Source organism: Astatotilapia calliptera, chromosome 18, assembly GCF_900246225.1.
Source record: "Astatotilapia calliptera chromosome 18, fAstCal1.2, whole genome shotgun sequence".
NCBI lineage: Eukaryota > Metazoa > Chordata > Actinopteri > Cichliformes > Cichlidae > Astatotilapia > Astatotilapia calliptera.
Genome location: NC_039319.1, coordinates 31071209 through 31093322, shown reverse-complemented (window position 1 = coordinate 31093322; position 22114 = coordinate 31071209). Strand labels below are relative to the sequence as shown.

General features: G+C 41.8%; 2 protein-coding genes across 2 annotated transcripts in view; both read right to left on the bottom strand.

The window, feature by feature from the left end:
• The window catches only part of LOC113010984 (protein FAM151A), a 509869-nt gene that overhangs the window by 40586 nt on the left and 447169 nt on the right, over positions 1-22114 (bottom strand). The gene's annotated exons all lie outside the window — the stretch shown is intronic.
• On the bottom strand, positions 6072-12802 carry cyp7a1 (cytochrome P450, family 7, subfamily A, polypeptide 1). Its single transcript, XM_026150369.1, has 8 exons — positions 12640-12802; positions 11776-12016; positions 11418-11627; positions 11030-11224; positions 10734-10933; positions 8288-8418; positions 7970-8148; positions 6072-7871 (listed from the first exon to the last, which is right to left on the bottom strand). The coding sequence occupies exons 1-8, from the start codon at positions 12720-12722 to the stop codon at positions 7569-7571; spliced, it is 1542 nt and encodes a 513-aa protein (XP_026006154.1). The 5' UTR covers positions 12723-12802; the 3' UTR covers positions 6072-7568.

Here is a 22114-nt window from a genome sequence, read left to right as displayed (position 1 = left end):
CAGCCAGGATGAGAAAAGCATCAGGATGGGCTGTCTGCTGCTCACTGATGTGCTGGTACAGTTCATTCAGTGCCTCATTCCTGTTGTTGACATTGGAGGAGGGAGGGATGTACACAGCGCACAGGAGTATGGCTGTATATTCCCTCGGTAGATAGAATGGCCGGCACTTAATGACCATTAACTCCAGCACTGGTGAGCAGTGTTTGCAGACCGCAGCAGCATCGCGACACCAGGCATCATTGATGTAAACACAAAGTCCTCCCCCGCGGGTCTTACCTCCCGCGACGATGACTCTGTCAGCACGGTAGCATGTTAGCTGGTCGAGCTGAATGGCGCGGTCCGGGACACTGTCGCTGAGCCATGTTTCCGTGAACACAAAAGCACAGCAGTCCTTTACGTTCCTTTGAGATGAACGTAGCAGTCGGATGTCGTCCAGTTTATTTTCTAGCGAGCGTACGTTGGCCAGAACGATAGAGGGGATGGCGGGTTTGTGTGGACTAGCCGCTAGCCTAGCTCGGATGCCACTGCGCTTACCCCTCTTCTGCTTCCTCTCACACCGCTTGAGGCGCATCCATTGTGGGCGAAGTGCGGGAGTGGGGGTCGGTGATTTAGTAGGCCTTCGGAGCAGACCCAGATCTTTCAGCTTCTCGGTGTCCACAGAGTTTAACTTAAAAAGTTTGTTTCTGCCGATGTCGAGAAGAAGTGTTCGGGCATATCCTCGCTTGCACACAGATAGACGCGACAAAGTCTTACAAAAACACTGCAACTTGCAGGACGAAAAACACGAAAAAGTAGTTTGTTTGGGAGAGAGAGAAGCCGCTGCGTGTGCACGCGCCGCCATCTTGGAAACACTTATATATGGAAATAACTTATATATGTCCAAAATTATAATATAAACGTTCTCAAAACTTCACGATAGAGAAAAGTTTCAAGACGTAGTAGCAACAACTTTAAAAAAAAATGATAGAAAACTATCACCACAGAAGCATTTAAAAGATGATCGAACGAATCATGACTCTCACTGTAGGAAGAGAAGAGTGAGAATGTTCAGCAATACAGCCGCATCAACAACATGAACAAATATATTACCAGGTCATGATTACAGTGAGTCCGCAAACCATTCAGCTTCAGCAGGAGACTTGAACATGTTAGTGATGTTGTTGTGAACTACCCGAAGCTGGGCCGGGTAGCGCAGACTGCACGTCGCTCCGGAGGCGCTAAGCTTTTTCCTGACCACATTGAAAGCCATCCACTGCGCAAAGACCTCCACAGCGGGAAAGATGGACAGTCTCTCTCCATCACAGCTCAACGGTGCACGTTGGCGTGCCAGACGCAGGACGTGCCACACGTCTTTCTCATGATGTAACTTGGCTATGATAGCCCTCGGTCGCTGGCCAGCCGTTGGTTTTGGTCTAAGGGTGCGGTGTGCCCTCTCCACGTTTATCGGCTTAATAAAGTTGTCTTTCCCCAACACATCCAGCAGCAGAGATGAAAGAAAGTCCGCTGGCTTTCCGCCCTCAGCACCTTCCTTCACTCTAACAATCCTGATGTTGACCCGACGCGAGTGCGCCTCTATCTGGCCTAGCTTGTCACGCAGGTTAACGGTGGCCGCCATTAGTTCTTTGCATGTAGCTTCAAGCATACAAACATGGCCGTCCATTGTAGTAAGCGACATCGAGTCGCTGTTCGGATGACCAGATATCTGCCTGGAGGTTAGACAAAGTTGACTCAATTGTGTCAAGGCGGCTCTCCATAGAAGTTTTTAAGCTAGCTATAGCTGCTAATATGGTGTCGATGCTCGCAGAGTTTTCAGCTACAGCTTTCTGGCAGTGTGTTTTTAGGCGGCATGTCGTCCAGTCTTTATTGTAATTGATGCAGACCAGTAGTGCTGTTGACTAGTTAAGTAAAGAAGCAGGGTGTCGGGTTAATTGTTGGAAAATAAGAAGAAAAGTGCGGAGCTGAGAAGAGTACGTCCTACTCCATCAGTGTACACGAGCGCGCCCCGGAACCCTGACATTCTGATTCTAATAGGACATCCTTGTCTAATGCCTCCAAACCAAGCCTTAAAGTCAAAACCATAAATGCTCTGTCAATCCTATCAAACTGTTTCTCCTGATCTAAAAATAATTCCAACATCCAAGGTGTATAATTTACAAATATCAGCCTGGCTTTTATCAGAAATAGGCTGCCCATAATCTGTCCAGTTCACAATAGGACCAATCTCTGTGAATGATCAACTCCAGGAAATGTTTCAGCCTATTGGCAAATACTTTGAAAGTAGTTTGTAATCTGTACATAGCAGAGCCACTGGTCTCAGATCTTAAGCAGGGTCAGTCTCCTTTTTTAGGTGGAAGAAATACCGCTGCACCTCCTAAAGGTCAGCTCCCAAACACTTCCAGACATGTTTACAAAAGTCTGCAGGGAGCCCATTCAATCCAGCAACCTTGCTGACCATCAGCAGCAGCAGGAAGCTCCTGCATAGTCTACTGTTGACAAAAAGTACATATCCCTTTCACACTTCCCCCACACTGGCACTAACCCACACGCCTTCTTCACCATTGACCTTTCCTGTCACTATTTCTGTGGTAGAAATAATGTCAACATTAAGCTCTGGAAGAAACAAAATCTCGCTGGTTTAAACAGCAGAAAAATCAGTCAGATGTGACAAAAAAATCAGCTCTTCCACCAAACCACAAAGAAAGTAAAGAAGAAAGATCACCAAGTGCAGCATGGACTAGTGCACGAGTGTAATTATAATGTTATTATGCAGTCTTTAATTTCTTTAACCTTTTCCTTGTTTAACTATAAGTGTCTGAGACTTGTTGTGTGTTTTTTCAGCCAGATCCATATCCACAGAACTCTGCATGTCATGTTATACATGAAGTCGGCATACTTTTGACTTGTTTTGCTAAAACTGGAAAATACTCACTCACTTTACAGATTTTCCAAATCTTTCATTAAGAAAGTTACTAATTTCTTCCAATCTGTAAAATTCCCCATTGCATGACTATATATCTGAGACAGAAACATATTTAGGGTCATTATGATAGTACATGTCTTCTCCTGCAACAGCACCTGGCTCCCTTCCTCCTCACTTTTTAGATATTTAGATAGATAATTAGACAATCTGGAGAATGGTCTCTAAAGACTATTATTAAAAAACACGTGAAAGTATGGCTCTTAAAAGAGCACATTCCATTCAAAGGGACTGGCATTACAATCATTTTTCACCTACAAGAAAGTGCAATAAAGTATGAATGAGATTTGTAGAATATGCTTTTTAGTACGAGTGGTGAGTTCACAAATTCAATTCAATGTTATTTATACAGCACCAAATCAAAACACCAGTATTGTAAGGTAGACCCTACAGTGATACATACAGAGAAAAACCCAACAATCATATGACCCCCTATGAGCAGCACTTTGGCGACAGTGGGAAGGAAAAACTCCCTTTTAACAGGAAGAACCCTCCAGCAGAACCAGGCTCAGGGAGGGGCGGGGCCATCTGCTGTGATTGGTTGGACTGAGAGAAGGAAGACAGGATAAAGACATGCTGTGGAAGAGAGACAGAGATTAATAAAGGATATGAGTGTCTGGCTCCTGAATCCAAACTGGAAATTAAGAAGCAGAAAGTTAGCGGCCATCAAGGTCTTTATGTCTTTAAGACATTCCTGCAGTTTAACTAATTGGTGTGTGTTATCTGGCTTCGTGGACAGATAGAGCTGGGTGTCATCAACATAGCAGTGAAAATGTATGCTATGTCTTCTGATGACACTGCCTAAGGGAAGCAGGGGGAGTCCACATCGTTTCTGGGACACCACTCAGACAACCAGCAGTTTAAGGAGAACATGCGGCTAAACATGTCACTGCTGGTCTGATTGGGGAGGGGACCAGAGAAAGCTACAGAGTCCCACATTGTTTTGACAAAGTTGCACACTGATTCGATATTGATTTTAGTGACCTCTGATTGGCGTAACTGGGTGTCATTAGTGTACATTACAGTGAATTATAGTAACCCTCAGCCAGCAGTTTTAAATTTCCCTCAATGTCGCCTGCTCTGGCCCCTGGAAGACAATTGACTATGGTTGCCGGTGTCTCTAGCTTCACATGTCTGAGAACAGAATCACCAATTACCAGAGTTTGACCCCCGGCGGGTGTGTCGCCGAGTGGGGAAAAACGGTTAGACACATGAACAGGTTGGTGGTGTATCTGGGGCTTCTGTTTAGGACTATGCTTCCTCCTCACCGTCACCCAGCCGCCCTCTTTCCCCAGCTGCTCGGGACAATCTGCTGTGGAGAGCTAATGGGGACAACTCTACCTTCGTCTGGACTGCCTACGGGGATGTAGCTAGCTGCAGGTTTTCAAGAGTGCGAAGCCAAGCTGCAAATGGGGTACATTTATCACAAGTACCATTATTGATAAAGGAGGCTGAGGAGTAACTAAACATCTGACGCAATGAGCAGGAAATGGACAGATGAAGTGGCGGGTGAATTAATCGAGAATGTCCTTTGGATGAAACACATGCAGAAGGTGAGAAGCCCAGACTTCCCTCTCCTCGGCCACCTCCTCCAGCCTTTCCGGGGGAACACCAAGGTGTTCCCAGGCCTCCTCACCCTATCTCTAAGCAGAGGCCAGCCACACTTCAGGGAAGCTATCCCCGGCAGAAGGAACTGTTCCCTCGATCTTCTGCTCATGGGGGTCCTTTGAATTGCTCTTTGTCTGGTTCCTCACCCAGGACCAATTTGCCATGGGAGACCCTAGCAGGGGGCAAAATCCCCTGACAGGGGCCCTTGGATCCTTCCAGAGGTGTGTCCCTTCCACCACGATAAGGTAGTGATTCACGAAGGGGGAAACAACATTATGAAACAGGACATTATGTACAAGTTTTTAATTAAATTGCTTACGCAGATAAGCTACACAAGAACACCATTGTGTGTGTAACAGGAACAGGTTTCAGACAAACAGAGAATAATTATGTTATTGTCTCCACACTTTAACAGATAACTCACACACACGAGAAGCAGCTGGGCTTGACGTTTCAGTTGTTGTGTTATTCTCAACAACACACCACCTCTGTCTTACTTCAGGTTCAGATTAGTGGATGACTCTGCTTTCAGCTGTGTACTCGCCTACTTCTGCCTGGACTCCAGAGGTTACTGCAGAGTACTGGGTTATTAAAGGTTACTTAAACTGGCTTCAGTTAAGCTCTCATAGCCTCACACTGGTAAATGTTGTGACATTATCATTTACATGAAGGAAATATATTCATTAAGTTTCAGTCTCCAGACTTAATCAGGCAAAATTCATACAAATGGCAAACATACAAGCCAGCACTCTTTCTAGTATCAGTATAAATGCAATACAAGTATTATATTTACAGTCTTTAACATATTGAGGGGAAAAGCCCCTGAGGGATGTCTGCGTTTGCAAAAGTATGTTAAAGTGTGACACAAGAAGAATCAGACAGCTAATCTCTTGTTAGCTCAGTTGTGCACTATGTGCTCATTATACCACGCATGATTATTGACCTTATTATGGGAAAATCCACAAACCTCATCTTTAGCACCAAAACATATGAGAAGATAAAAAGACGACAGCAGTGAGGTCAGGAAAGCCTCATGATGTAGTTTTGTATTTCACATACAAACACTTGTCAGTGTGTTGATGCCATGAAACAGTTGTGGTCCCTGAGCAACATGACAGTGAAAGGAATTTCACCTCATGGCACTATGATCACTAATGCTTAATGTTAGTCTTCATCACAGCACAAATACACAGTAAAGTGGTGTGTGGCTGACTTCAAACTCAACACTTTATAACATCCCATTATCTCCATTGTTTCCTCCTTTCATTTTGTGATGCTTTTTGACTGTTTTGTATTTAACAACTGCAAAGTCTGATTTTCACCCATATACATAAATATTTACTGATATATGGTTTGTGTCAACATCTTGTGTCTGTGGGAAAGCTGTTAAATAACCCTGTTTATATAATTTATTGGAAGAAAAAGTCTTTCTTTTTTATTTGTATTGACTTTAACTAGAAGGTACATCAAAACAAACACACACAGATGAGTGCAATGTTATTGATTTATTATCTGTTTGCACAGAAGGTCAGTTAACAAAGACACATGTGGACTGTCCCTCAGTTCAATGAAAAACCTTCAGAATTTAAAGGGAATGTAATCTGTTCCAATTTACTACCATGTTTGGAGGTAAATGCATTTAAATACAGCATGGACATAAATACTGATTCACCCTCTTTCCCCGAGCACTTAGACTGTGGCTCACAGTGTGTTTTATTCACAATATAAAACAGCCAAGCGTGCTGTTTACAAACCAAACATGGTTTTTGAATGAGCAATCACAGACACCTTCATTGTGCAAATGAGCATTCCTTCACATCCTGAATATATCCTCAGTTATGAACTACGGAGCTTATAATCCATGTCACGTAAAAGTATTTGCAGCTGCTTCTAAATATCATATTTAGAAGCAGCTGCAAACTGATCTTTCTGAGTTAACTAACCAAAGTATCAATGGGTCTTTACACCACATCCCTACATTCTAGGTCTACCGATGTTCACTGCACCAATTAAAATTATCATTATTAAACCGCATGGCTTGTAATAATGATACTAAAAAGGTAGATGCATGCTAGCATAAAGGTCAGCGCTGGCTGACAGCATGAGAGTGCCAGCGAGAGCAAATTCCAAGGCTGATGGACAGTAAATGAGTCTGATTGCAGCAATTTGTTCACTGATAAAAAGGCTGCCCGCAGCAACTTCAACTCACAATGTACGATTTACATATACTAGAATATAAATACAGCAGGGAAAAGATTTCATTGATGAATGCTAATGGTAACACACTGCAGTGATAAGTAAAGAATTTTATTTAATCAAAGTTTCATTTGTTTTGGTTTTTTTGTTTTGTCTTTCCAAGAGCCTCTAATTTTTAAACTGATAACCTAACTTTCATTTTTATATTAACAAAAAAAATGATATATATGTCATAACAATGGTTACCTGGAAGGAGTTTACGTTTATCTGAGAAGAAAAGAAAGAATGAATCTGAGCAGTGTGCACAAGGTTTCTGAACTGTCTTATTGACAGACACTGAGGTCCTGTGTATGATGTTAATGCTCCCTATACTTTAGACCATGTATATAATCACAAGTCAGTGTCATGGCATAGTGAATTCCTTTTATAACTGACTGCTTGGATTTTAGAAAAGCTCAGAAATTTGCTTTGGCAAACAGTTAACAGGATCAAATGCATACCTGGATCAAACATGAACCGCCCATGGTCAGTACTACAAATGTATTTGTCTCTCAAATATGTCTCCAGTCTGTCCACTGGAACTACTTATCATTTTTAACAAACTATAAACTAGATTCTCTGAAGCCTAAGAGTAAGGGCTCCACCCATGTGTGCAACATATGTTCTTCAGAAGCAACGCAAAGCAGAAAAAACATTCATATGTAGTTATGGATCTTCATTAAAACTGTATAATATATACACTATTTACAATATGAGCTTTAATCTCTCTGTCTAAACACAACAGAACCTATTGACTGGATTTTAGTTTGTACCTGAAGTCTATATCATACGTAGGCTGAAGGATACCCAGGCCAGCACGGGACTGGTCAAGAGGCGGGGCTTTGATACCAGGGTCTAAAAGTTCCATGTCAAAGTAAGACAGAACAAGAGTCAAGAACTGTTTGATCTCATACACAGCGAAAAATCTGCCCGGGCATTTAGTGACCCCAGAGCCGAAGGGCATGTAGAAGTAACGCAGCCGCCGCCCACTGCGGTAGAAAGTGGTTTTCTCCTGACCCTTGTTGTCCAGAAAACGGTCAAACTTATACTCCTGCAGAGTGAAGAGGAGAAAGAAATGAAGAACAATAAAAAATGCAGTAATTTCTTGGTGAAGAGACTTTTCTTATTTATAACCCATCCGGCTCTTACATAGGGATCCTCATAGATTTCAGGATCATAGTGCAGCAAAGGCGGATACAAGGCTATGACATCATCTTTCCTTATTTGGTAAGCTTCTTGGTTATCAAGGTGAAGGAGGAAGTCTTCCTTGGCAACACGCACATTCATAGAAGCACTGGAAAGACGCATGGCTTCTTTAATGATGCTGTCTGTAGACATCAAGGAGACAGACATAAAGCGAATATGTTCATGCTAAAATTCTGAACGCTAGTCTTTTAATTTAGCAATATTAGGTATGTCACTTTTTCTTCTAGTGATCTAATGACTGGGTAAAATAAGTAATCTCACCCAAAACAGGCATGTTGTCCAGCTGGTCCCTGGTGAGGTTCAGTGAGGGGTCGCTGGGGTCAACTGTCTTACCAGAGTCTCCCAGGATTTTCTGCACTTCCTTGTGAGCGGCTTTCATAGCATCTGGACTCCTGCGCAGAGGTACAACCTCTTACTGTGTGTATTTCTTTCACTATTCTGTGCTTAGTGAAAGACGTAGGACAGTTTTTCCAATTTCATTGTACTACTGTACTATGTATGACTGTGCAATGACAATAAAGAGTTATCTTATCTTATGTTATCTTATGTCCTATATTATTTTTATTGTAATAACAATTAGTTTTCTTCAGCAGAAGTTATTGGTATTGGGCTGCGTACTGCATTTTAAATTAATACATTTGTTGTGTTTGAGAAAGGTGTTTATGGAAAAAAAATATTTGAAAAGCTGCTCAATTTTTAATATTTAGTCATGTGGGATGTATCACATCACATATTGTCCAGCACATGTAGATTTCCAATCTAATCGAGTCTTTGGCCCAAAACAAACAAAAATATGTAGCCTGTGCAAAGGCATGGCCCATGATCCCATGATAGTACCTGTGAGTGTAGAGGGTAAAAATTCATGTTCATGTTAGCGATCAATGTAACACTACAACGTACATCAGCATTACTTTTTATAATAAGTATTTCCTTAGATAGCCGGAAACAACTTACCTCCATGCAGTGCTGGACAATTAGTTTTTTATTGCATGTAATGTGACATATGACATAACTTAACCATAGGTACCCTACTTAGGATCTGTAAAAAAAAAAAGAGCTGTGCTCTCGGATATAAACTGCACAGTGATTGGTCAACAAGACTTTGTGATAAGGTATCAAGAATACTGCGAAGTCTTGATGCATGCTCAGTCATCAATGTAAGGAAAGCTAATTCTGTTAAAGCTAAATCTGGTGGGAAACATTTCATCTCGCCATTCAAAAGTCTTCAGTCTCAGCTGACTGCAGGTTTCCCCATTGACTAACCATGTCAAAGGTCAATTTCATGATAAGAACTTAGTGATTCAATGTCAATAACACTTATCAATTCAGTTCCTTATCGATTCTCTTATCATCCTTATTGGGTTTTCATTGGCTCCCCTTTGAGAGTCACCACCACCGCTAAGAAGCATATCAAGAACATTGCATTTGTACAAATTAATTACATGCTGTGTGGTCAAATGTTCGGGTGTTGAAAAAAAAAATAAAAGTAATAAAAAAGTAATAAATGTAATAATTACACATCTTACACTGAATGCATTTCTTAAAAGTAATGCAGTATTTTACTTAATTACTCACAGGAGAAAGTACTTTCATGTTACTCTGTCTCATAATTACCATTTAACAATGTGAACCTGTTGGTCCTACAAACCAAGTTAAATCCCCATCCTAATTTCAGTTCAAATAAATTTTATTTGTACTGTGTTAAATCACAACAATAAGGTGCTTTATATTGTAAGGTCGACCCTACAATAATACATCCAGAGAAAAAACCAACAGTCATGACCCTCTCTGAGCAAGCACTTTGGCGACAGTGGGAAGGAAAAACTCCCTTTTAACAGGAAGAAACCTCCAGCAGAACCAGGCTCAGGGAGGGGCGGGGCCATCTGCTGCGACCGGTTGGGATGAGAATCAGGACAGACTGTGCTGCTATTTTCCTCCTCTGACACATGAATTGAAATCAGCTAATTGTAGCGTGATTGCAAGAACCAATAAGCAGGATCTACGGGCAGGTAGAACAGTTCCAAGGAACTGGACTACTGGGAACTGGTTCTCTACAAGAACCATCCATAATCTATACTGTGCAGATAGTCATGGTGAGCACTATTAACAGAGAGCTGAGGAGTGGCTACAATCAGAGCGTTGCAGGATGGGGAATGATGTGCCATTAGGCCCCCTCCTCATTTTCTTTTCACATGAATGACGTCCTTGACTGACGCTCAGACCAGCATACATCCTCATTATTGAAGCAGTGACATGTAGGGGACCACTGATACATGTCAGGGCTTTTTTGATATGATGTTTTTCTGCTTCCCTGGCTGCTGTGTCTGTAGAGATGGTGTCCCTCTATGTTATAGTGTATTTATGATACTGATTTGTATGCACTGGTTTTTCGTACACATAACCTTTTGAATGCCCCTATTACTGATTGAAATTTCACAGCAAAACAATGTCCAGATGAACAGCATCAACTTTCTGGTAATGTCCTACTACTGTACCATTTATTGCTGTATTTTTCTAATTATTTTTGTTATCGTGTGATGCTTTGCTTAGGCTGCTGCCCCCGCGACCCGGCCTCGGATAAAGCGGATGAAGATGGATGGATCGTGTGATGTTCGTACACAGAGTAAAACTCACGAGACTGATTAGACACACAATTTGATTTACTATTCCTTATGGCTTTTCATGAGACAGCCCATTACCAGCTTACCTGATCATATAAAAGAGACTCCAGAAGGTAGCAGGCAAGGTGTTAGCCTGTGAGGCCCAGAGCAGAGCAACATGGGTCCTGGCTTTGCTGATGTCATTGAAGGTAGATAAGGAGTCATTCAAGATCATCCTCATGGAGATTAAATCGGACACATTCTCTCTCTTGGACAGGTGTTCAGCATGCATGGTCTTAGCTAGGTTCTACATAAGAGTGTAAAAAAAAGAACATTCAAACATATTAGAGGATGAAAATGTTACAAATGGCTCAGAGGCCTTTGACTCTGACAGCCTACTAACCTCTCGGGCACTGTAGGCACTTTTGAACACGTGAATAGGCAGCCCGGCCACAAGTGCCGGGAAGATTTTGTCAAATTCTTTGAAGTTCTCCAAAGCATTGAGCACCAAAGCTTTCTGGGCTGCCTGCCGAGCCTGACACTTGTCTTCACCAAGCTCTTTACCAAACAGAGTTAGGTAACCAGATTCAAACATCACCTGAAGAACAGCAGAGCACAAACTTATAAATGACTATTTCAAGGGTTTTTTACTCACATATGTGGCATGAATTGTGTCCCACCCTGAGTAGAGAATATAGGTGTAGAACCTTTGCAGTTACTACATCATGACTATTCAAGAGAAATGTATCTTCCATGGGCCAATGCTTTCACTCTAAATTCAAGTTACTGACCTTATAGCAAAAGGCAAATATGCCGTCCACCTGCCAGTGGTCCTTGCTTGGGCTGAGTGTATCTGATTTCAGCATGACATCCTGAAGGTGCCCCATCATTGTCTCAATAAGGGAGGGAAGAGCCTCCCCCTGTAGTGTTTTCAGAAACGTCTGATGGAGGTTCTCTGTGGTGTGGCCATGGCGAGGATCAAAGCTGTCATGACCAAACGCCTTGTAAAGAAAGAAGAGCTTCAGGACTATCGAAAGATCGACCAATACAATGAGAAAGTGGATCAAGAAAAGTGTCCTAACAGACTATATGATGTATTCATATAATATATCTTTTATAATAAAAGATCAAATCACGTCATAAAATTACCTTGACAGATGTAGCAAAATGGAACTTCCTCCAATCAAGGTGTCTTCCCTGCCTGATGACTGAATGGTAAGAGAAGGGGTCGCACAGGAAGTGGATGTACCTGCCTGCAATTTTGCAGGTGAAAATGTGGCCGTACTTCTTCTGGCGGCTGCGGAGGAATTGAAGTGGGTTGGCCCCGAACTGGAGAGCACAACCTAAGTAGGGGATCAAACCATTTTCAACTGCTGGCTCACCTGGTTGCCTGAGGACAATGACAAGAAAGAGATCACAGAGATAACTCACTTTGTTGGATCTCAGTTGTCTGGATCGAATTCTGTAACTTCCGGATGAAAACGCTTTCATTTGTCTGGCATGTGCGTCAATGATTTCTTCAAGACTTCGGCTGCACTGACGTCTTTAGACTGATTTTGGCAGCAGCACATATTGTGCATTTCATATAGTTCAGCTAATTTAGTAATAAATTAATATCTCAGTATTATTAAGAAGTCATTATTTTACAAATACAGGTAAGTTTAAACTGAAATGTTCAAATAAAACAATGAATCAGAGAGAGCAAAATGTTGGCTGCATCTCAACAACAACTCCAAAACTTTGCAAACCTACAACTCAGGACTGATTGTTGACATAGCTACATAGCAGTCACCTCTGTGTTACTCATGTATTTGAAAATAATAATCATTCTTCTTGTGCATTTCTATTAAAAAGGTTTCTTCTTTTTATGTGCTGTAAGCTGAAAATTAATCAAAATCCTAACATTCCTGTCAGTGTTTAATTCAATATATGCAGAAGTTAAGTAATATACTCAAGCCCAAATTAAGATTCATGTCCTTCATTACATCCTACATGCTCTTTCTTAAGTCTTACCTGCGTCTTATCCCCACAGCAAGCCAGAGGAGGCAGCAAAATCCCACAACAACTGCCCAAATCAGAGCAATGCTTATAATCATGCTGATGATGGTAGAAAGATCCACACAGTCGAGCCCACCCGTCCCTGCAGAATATGTGAGCAGCTTGTGTGCTATTGAGAGTGACAGTTGTGTGAGAACAGCAGCATGCAGCAGGTTTTTTTATACTTCCTTTGAGCCTCTGGGTGGGTCTGATGATGTCGTCACCAGATACATCTCAACAAGGAACCAGTTAGGCGTTTTCATTGTGCAAGATAAATAAATAAGCAATGAAGTTATTAAGTTAATTTTATAAAGAAGAAGCAAATTTATTTTCTTGGATGTGTGTGGATTTTTGTTTACATGTTGTATTTATTTTGTGCTGTCCGAAATCTGTGGCTAAAAACAGCTCTCATCTTAAGTTAAAAGTCTTTTATGATGCATTTGTTTTTAAATTTACAGAAATTTTGCAAGAATATTAGAATAAGAATATTTACATTTTACATGAAAACTTCAAACAGCAATTTCTTAGAAATGTATTGAAGAAGTAACATGTTTATATTTTCTGAGAAATAGGATTCCAGGTATACTTTGTGTGCTTCTGTGTGTGTGTGTGTGTGTGTGTGTGTGTGTGTGTGTGTGTGTGTGTGTGTGTGTGTGTGTGTAAGAGTTGGCCTTGACCGGAGTCCATGGACAGTGTTGCCTGACTGCATCCTGATAATGCATCTGGATTGATAAATAGATTCAAGGTCACTTCTGTGTCTGTTTGTGTGCATAATGAAAATTTCTTTTGACGTTGCATGGCATGTGCTTTCTGTTGAGACTTGCAGTTGAGCAAGAAGTGATAAAATCTGGTTCATCAAGAAAGACAACTAAAAGAATAGCAAATAAAACTGAAGTACATGCATTGTCGCACAGTGTGCCACCGAACATGTAAGAGTGATGAATCAGTAATCTATTTGGAAATACTAACAAGTCTCAACAAAGATTTGCTAGAAAAAAATAAAACAACATAGTAAAGCAACATACCTGAAACTGCAGCCTGATGAGTTAATAACAACCATGTCTTAATGTACAAGCCCCCAAAACTATTATTGTTCAACTCAGGTACCAAAAAGTTGGAATGACATGCAAAATAAAAACAAAAATCAGGGATTTCCAAATTTCATAAATCCATATTTAATTCATGATATAACACATGTTTATATAGAAATGTTAGGAACTAACTTTGTAGTTGTGCACATTCATTCCTGTCTGATCCCTCCCAGATTCAGTAAGCTTAAGTGATCAAAGTACCTTCATCTCATAATACAATAAATACTGCAGGGATAAATACATGGATGTGTGTTTTGTCTTTGTTGTGCACCTGTGGGTGCAAAAAGGTTGAAAAGCACAAAGCCAGATGATCTGTTAGCTATGATCTCTCTTTCAATAAAGTGTTTGTCTCAGTTCAAGGTCTTCAGCGCATGCTGAGGATTTTCTATGAGTCTGTGGTGGCCAGTGCGATCCTCTATGCTGTTGCATGCTGGGGGAGCAGGCTGAGGGTCGCAGATGCCAACAGACTTAATAAACTGATCCGTAAGGCCAGCAATGTTGTGGGGATGGAGCTGGACTCCCTCAAGGTGGTGTCGGAGAGGCGGATGCTGTCCAAGATAAAGACAATGTTGGATAACACCTCCCACCCACTCCATGACATGCTGGTCAGTCACAGGAGCTCGTTCAGTGAGAGACTGAGATTACCGAAAAGCACCACTGAACGACACAGGAAATCATTCCTGCCTGTGGCCATCTCCCTGTACAACGCATCCACTTAACACACTGTTTGCTGCTACAACTACACATGTTTCTTTTCCAAATATTTATTTATAAGTGACTTATGTATGTATGTATGTATATATATGTATATATTGTACTATTCTTAGTTAGCGTATTGTCTGTCTTGTCTTAATGTTGGTTTAAAATGGAGCACTGTAACAAAAAATAATTTCCCCCAGGGATCAATAAAGTATTCTGATTCTGATTCTGATGTTAATGACGGTTTTTATTTGTTTTTCTTTTCTTTTTATAAAATTTTCATCACAAGATTTTACCCCCACTTATCATTTTTACCAAAAGAGATCAAAAGAATGGAAAAGAAGAAAGTACTAAGTTTAAAGGCCAAAACACTGGTGCACAACAAACACCCAGAGAAAACTTCCTTGAGTTTCTTAAGAGTCGTCTGGGCAGCCTGGAAACCCTATCAAAGCTGGGCAGTTGCAGAATGGCAGATAACTATGCAAAAGGAGTAGCATAACAGTGATTCTGAAGGCTGTGTCAGTGACTGGCATAAGGTCCAGCTGCAAACTGCATCGTTGACAAGACAGTGCAGATAAGGGTCGCAGGATACACTATAGTGATAAAAACAACCTGACAGAGACGCTCAGTCACAGCCAGACTTAAGTACACAGCCTTTGATGAACAGATCGCTTGAACATATGTGGCAGCAAGCTCATAGACTCGGCTCCACCTAGGGGCGGAAAAAAGGTGGATCCACTGTTCACACCACCTACAACTGAAGAGAGAAAAACAAAGACAGGTGTGTTCCAGAAGCACCGCCTGTCTTCTTTCCTTGACCTTGATGACATTAAAGTTAAGGAAAAGAAGTCAGGGGAACTGATAAGGACTTGGGAAAAGAGAGGAGCCCTTCTACAATTGGAACTGCTGTACACTCATCTCTGTTTAACAATGTGAAGACTGAACAGACTGTGAAAAGCAAAGGCTGGCATTTTAAATAAGGAAGTTTTAATGCATGTCTGCAGCAGCCAAAAACCTTCCAGTGAAATTAAAAAGCTTTTGAATTTACAAAAGAAGCTGAGTGTCAGTTTTGTGACTGTAAGTTGTGAATACACTGCAAAAGTTCAAACTCTTGCCAAGTATATCTGTCTAATTTCTAATCAATAATATCTCATCACACTTAAAATGAGACACAATCAGCTACAGAGTAACATTTCAGTGAGATTAAGGAAAGTGGATCTGGAGAATTTTCCCTTCTTCCATTGGCAGATTTTTTCCACTTAATACAAGATATAGTTGCTTCAAATAGTGAAAAAAAATCTGCTAATGGAACAAGGGAAAATTCTCCAGACTGCGTGGAAAGTGGCAGCAGCACGGCCGGTGATGATGTGGTGTGGTGGATGAATGTGGACGTGCAGGCCGAGCAGCACACAGACGTATCTGAAGGCTCTTGGGAGGCTTGGCCGGTGACAAGAGCACAAGGCCAGATCAGACAGGACCAGGCGAGGCAGGATCAGACGGTGGCGTGGCGGCCGCAGGCAGTTGATCCGGTGATTGAGCTGTAGGTGGAGCTGACAGCTGGACAGACTCTCCAGAGCTGCGAGCGGAAACAGACGGCGGCGTGGAAGCCAAGGAGTGTTGGACCGCTTCACTGGAGCCCCCAGCAGAAACAGACAATGGCGTGGGAGGCGTGGAGTGCTGGAGCGGCTCCCACTCAGGTGGCTGAGCAAATCACTGAGCAGATGATTGAGCTGGTAACTGAGCTAATGACTCAGCTAGTGACAGAAGTAGGGGTTGAAGTGGTGGTTGAGCTGATTCTCCAGAACCTCCAGAACAGGAGACAGGAACAGGTGCTGCTGCCAGATACTAGCTGCTCACACACAAAGAGTAGGTATGGGTGCAGAGGTAGACTGTGTCCTGGTTGGCCTCACCCTGGGAACCCGCAATGGTTTTGGGGGCAGACCGGACACCAGTCATTCCCACCTGATGAGTAGGTACGGGTCCAGGAGTGAGCTGGCTCCCAGCCGCCTGCATCCTGCGAGTCAGGACGAGCACTGGCAATGTCTAGTCTGCTGTCCCCACCTGAGGAGCAGGCTGCCTCAGCCAGCCTGGGAACAGAGGAGCAGGCTCAGAAAAAACAGACTTACCAAATATCAGTGTGAAACTTTTCCCCCCACGGCTAACAGTCTTTGAAAAAACAGTCTTAACAGTGTCTGAGGTTACAACTCAAGCCTCAGAAGGAGCAGTGCACAAATGCTTTCTTAAATCCAGTGAATCAGCTTCCTCAGAATAAACTGCCTTGGGTTTGGCAGTGTTTGAAGAGTGATTTTATCCAGCTCGGGGTGTTCTGCATCCTCACTAATGCAGATAAATCCTCCCCCTTTCAATTACAACGTGGAGTCAGACAGGGGGACCCCATCTCACCTCTTCTTTTTGATATAGCTCTGGAGCCCCTTGCTGTTACCATAAGAAACCCCCCAGGCATACAGGGAGTCAAATTTGGGAATGCTGAAAGTCTTGTTAATATGTATGCGGATGATTTATGGATCTGTCTTTCCGAACCAGGAATTTCACTTCCTAATCTTTTAAATTGCATTAAACACTTTGGTAAATTATCAGGATATATGATTAATTGGGACAAATCTGAAATCATGCCAATGACAGATAATTTATGCCCAAAGTTTCTCAGCTCACTCCCATTTAAATTAGTGACTACATCCTTTACCTATCTTGGCCTTAAGATTCCTAAAAATTCAAAACTTCTTTATAAATTGAACATCTTGGAAATCCTGGATAAGCTCAAAGAGGATATTAGAAAATGGAAACTGCTCCCTTTGTCTTTGATTGGTCGAATAAATGCAGTTAGAATGGTGTCTCTGCCACGATTTCTATGTTTTTCAAAACCTCCCTCTTTACTTGCCACCTAAGTTTTTTAAGCAGCCTGATTCATTGATTCTCTCATTTATCTGTGCAGGAAAACCCCTCGGATATCCAAAGCTCATCTTCAAAAAAGTACTTCTTGTGGGGCGTTGGGTCTCCCTGTGTTTACACACTATTACTGGGCTGCAAACTCAAGAGCTCTATTACACTGGCAGTGGGGTCCGCCCATCGACCACCGATATGATAATCTCCCGCTCTGGCTTCAGGTAGAGTCAGCAACAGTATCTGAAACCTCATTACCTGCCTTATTGTTTTCTAACACCAGTTCCTCTAATAAATGGATCAGGTGTAATTTTGTTGTTAAACACTCTCTAAAGATATTAAGTCAAATCAGGAAATCTCTTAAATTACCTGATCTCTCAGTAAGAATGCCAATAACACATAGCCATTTGTTTAAACCAGGAAAAATGGACAGGGTGTTTTTAGAGTGGGGGAAGGGGGTTGAAACATATTGAGGACTTATATATAGATGACAAATTTGACTTTCCACTGAAACCACTAAATCATACTTACCTCGAAGCAATTCTGAAAGCAAACTCTATCTGATATCGCAGTTTGTTAAAGCCTGACTGAGCAATTCTAAAGAAAAACTGAGCGCACACAGGTAACTACTCTAGTGAAAAAAGGCCACTCTGCACACAAGACAGTGTCTGTTCTGTGACTCCTGCTTGCCTCTACAATGTAGGACTGGGTTTTGTTTTGCCTGTACTTTTATAACTGTAGATAGATTTCACTATACAGTGAGGCAAAAAAGTATTTAGTCAGCCACCGATTGTGCAAGTTCCCCCACCTAAAATGATGACACAGGTCAGTAATTTGCACCAGAGGTACACTTCAACTGTGAGAGACAGAATGTGAAAAAAAATCCATGAATCCACATGGTAGGATTTGTAAAGAATTTATTGGTAAATCAGGGTGGAAAATAAGTATTTGGTCAATAACAAAAATACAACTCAATACTTTGTAACATAACCTTTGTTGGCAATAACAGAGGTCAGACGTTTACTATAGGTCTTTACCAGGTTTGCACACACAGTAGCTGGTATTTTGGCCCATTCCTCCATGCAGATCTTCTCGAGAGCAGTGATGTTTTGGGGCTGTCGCCGAGCAACACGGACTTTCAACTCCCGCCACAGATTTTCTATGGGGTTGAGGTTTGGAGACTGGCTAGGCCACTCCAGGACTTTCAAATGCTTCTTACGGAGCCACTCCTTTGTTGCCCGGGCGGTGTGTTTTGGATCATTGTCATGTTGGAAGACCCAGCCTCGTTTCATCTTCAAAGTTCTCACTGATGGAAGGAGGTTCTGGCTCAAAATCTCACGATACATGGCCCCATTCATTCTGTCCTTAACACGGATCAGTCGTCCTGTCCCCTTGGCAGAAAAACAGCCCCATAGCATGATGTTTCCACCCCCATGCTTCACAGTAGGTATGGTGTTCTTGGGATGCAACTCAGTATTCTTCTTCCTCCAAACACGACGAGTTGAGTTTATACCAAAAAGTTCTACTTTGGTTTCATCTGACCACATGACATTCTCCCAATCCTCTGCTGTATCATCCATGTGCTCTCTGGCAAACTTCAGACGGGCCTGGACATGCACTGGCTTCAGCAGCGGAACACGTCTGGCACTGCGGGATTTGATTCCCTGCCGTTGTAGTGTGTTACTGATGGTGACCTTTGTTACTTTGGTCCCAGCTCTCTGCAGGTCATTCACCAGGTCCCCCCGTGTGGTTCTGGGATCTTTGCTCACCGTTCTCATCATCATTTTGACCCCACGGGATGAGATCTTGCGTGGAGCCCCAGATCGAGGGAGATTATCAGTGGTCTTGTATGTCTTCCATTTTCTGATGATTGCTCCCACAGTTGATTTTTTCACACCAAGCTGCTTGCCTATTGTAGATTCACTCTTCCCAGTCTGGTGCAGGTCTACAATACTTTTCCTGGTGTCCTTCGAAAGCTCTTTGGTCTTGGCCATGGCGGAGTTTGGAGTCTGACTGTTTGAGGCTGTGGACAGGTGTCTTTTATACAGATGATGAGTTCAAACAGGTGCCATTCATACAGGTAACGAGTGGGGGACAGAAAAGCTTCTTACAGAAGACGTTACAGGTCTGTGAGAGCCAGAGATTTTCCTTGTTTGAGGTGAACAAATACTTATTTTCCACCCTGATTTACGAATAAATTCTTTGCAAATCCTACCATGTGGATTCATGGATTTTTACTTTTTTGCCCCACTGTATCTGTGAGGTTTTTGAATAGCAAAGTGGCCCGAGCCAAATTTCCCCATTTTGCATTGGTTACTAATAAGGAACGTGTGGTCTACTGCCATCCTAAGACTGAGCTGAAGGGAGGAATAAATCATTACCTTCTTATTATAGGGTCGAGATACAACCCATGAGAAAATGAAATCTGAATGTGCTCACTTTTGAATAAGTTGCTGGAAGCTCTGCAAGCTTACGGAGGAAGCTGCGAAAGATGAAATGCTGTCGTTTTCGCATGTCTGGAGATTTTTACTATAGATGAAAGTAAATGACCAGACTGGGAATTTAAGTTTGGTAACGTGGCCTGGCCGGCTGAAGCAAGTATTGAACTGAACTGAAACATATTTGATTGAGAGATGTTGACAGGAGAAAAAATTCCAACCAAAATTAAGAGGATGATTACGTAGTGGTAGATAGCTGACTAATCATTGCCACATGCTCTGGGTAAACTGATTGGAATTCCAGAAGAGCCAGGATTGCATACTATCAGCAAAAGACGACTTAAATTGGACTTCACCTTGCATATTCTTCAAGCCTGGTTCTGCCGGAGGTTTCTTCCTGTTAAAACGGAGTTTTTCCTTCCCACTGTCGCCAAAGTGCTGCTCATAGGGGGTCATATGATTGCTGGGTTTTTCTCTGTATCTATGAAGCACCTTGAGGCGACTTATGCTGTGATTTGGCGCTAGATAAATAAAATTGAATTGAATTGAATTGAATTGAATTGAATTGAATTGAATTCTTGCATGCAAAATGAAGAGAAATGGAAGCCTGGGGAGAGAGAGATTTCCGTGCTGTTATGTTCATTAAAACTAGGAGACAGAAAGTTAAGGCTCCTGTAAAACATGGTGCTGATTGGCATTGCTGAGAGAATTTGCAGAGAGGAGCATGTTTTTAGCCAGATGTAATGCAATGATGATGCTGCGTACAATTAAAATGATTGAAAAAGCAACTAATAGCACAAAAGTGACAAAGACAAGGACACACATGCACGGCGGCGTCTACAAATGAAAATAGAAGATGTGTAATGAGATTTAAAGCATGTGGCGTGAATGCTGACTGAAGATTGGACTTATTGAACTCACGCACGAGTGTAATAATACTGAGAAGGAGAGCTGCAGCAAAGCACCGGAGAAAAACTGTAACAGTTACCCATCTGTAATTATCCTCATGGTCACAGAGGTGGATTGCATTGTTGTACAGTCCGGGTTTCTTTCATGAGGTTTGGGAGGGAAGAGCAATGTGGTTTCAGCGTGTTCACTTTCTTGCATTGTAGAGGCTTGTCTGCTAGATTATGAGTGCTGCCAAAACCTAGCTGATCTACATATCAGGACTGTGTTTTAGTGCCTTCTGTGCTGATAAGCTTTTATAGTTTAACCCTTTAAGACCTACCATAGAACCAAGTCCGCCAGAGCTTATATTATATTTTTACATGCTGTGGAGCCATTTTTGGGAGCATTTCAAGTTGCTATACATCAATACAACCATTATAGCCCAAACTTTAATAATATGTCTGCATTAGGTGCATAGTAATTACATAAATTGCAAAAAAGTGCAATAAACTACAAAAAAAATTGAAAATCGTTTTTGCTTTTTTAACATATATTTCTAGTTAGAGAAATTTAAGAGGCTTATCCCTCAAAACTGTAAATACAAAAAAGTTACACAAACTAGTTTCCCACCACAGGAAATTTATTTTGAGTGTCTTCATAGTTTTATTTTTGAAATACACTAATTTTTATATACTGCAGGAAAAACGAAAATAAATATTATAGTGCAAATTTGCAAAATAACAGCATATGCATCAAAATAAACTATTTCCAGCAGTGCAATATGAGTCCTAAGTAGGGGTGGGTTTAAAAAATCGATTCATTGATTAAAATCGATTCTAACTGGAATAAAACGATATCGATTCATTAAATCCGGAAATCGATTTTTTTTTTATACATATGTAGTTTGCCGCGTATGAAATTTGCAAGCGGTTAACATGAGGAAGTCACGCGAGAGTTAAGTGACCTGGACGCATGAACCATCATGGCTACTCCCGGGAATGTGCCACCGAGCCTAAAGGCAGATGTCTGGCAACACTTTGGATTTAAGAACTGTGAAGACAGTGAAGAGCCGGACAAAAGCAAAGCCGTATGTAAGATGTGCAAAATGGAGGTAAAGCACTGTGGAAATACCACAAATCTCAGAAATCATTTAACGAGGCATCATCCAGATATCCTGCTAGCAAAAACGGCCGACACCAAGCAACGCTCACTCGAAAAGGCATTTGCAGTGAAGTTTGAATCCACTTCTCCACGTGCCCAAAAAATAACCCAGTCTGTGGCAACTTTCATATGTAAAGATATACGTCCGTACAGCGTTGTTGAAAATGATGGCTTCCAAAACCTCATTAATACGCTAGAAGCACGCTATGTTTTACCATCACGCAAACATTTGAGTGAAGTGGTAATCCCAAACATGTATGAAAAAGTGAAACA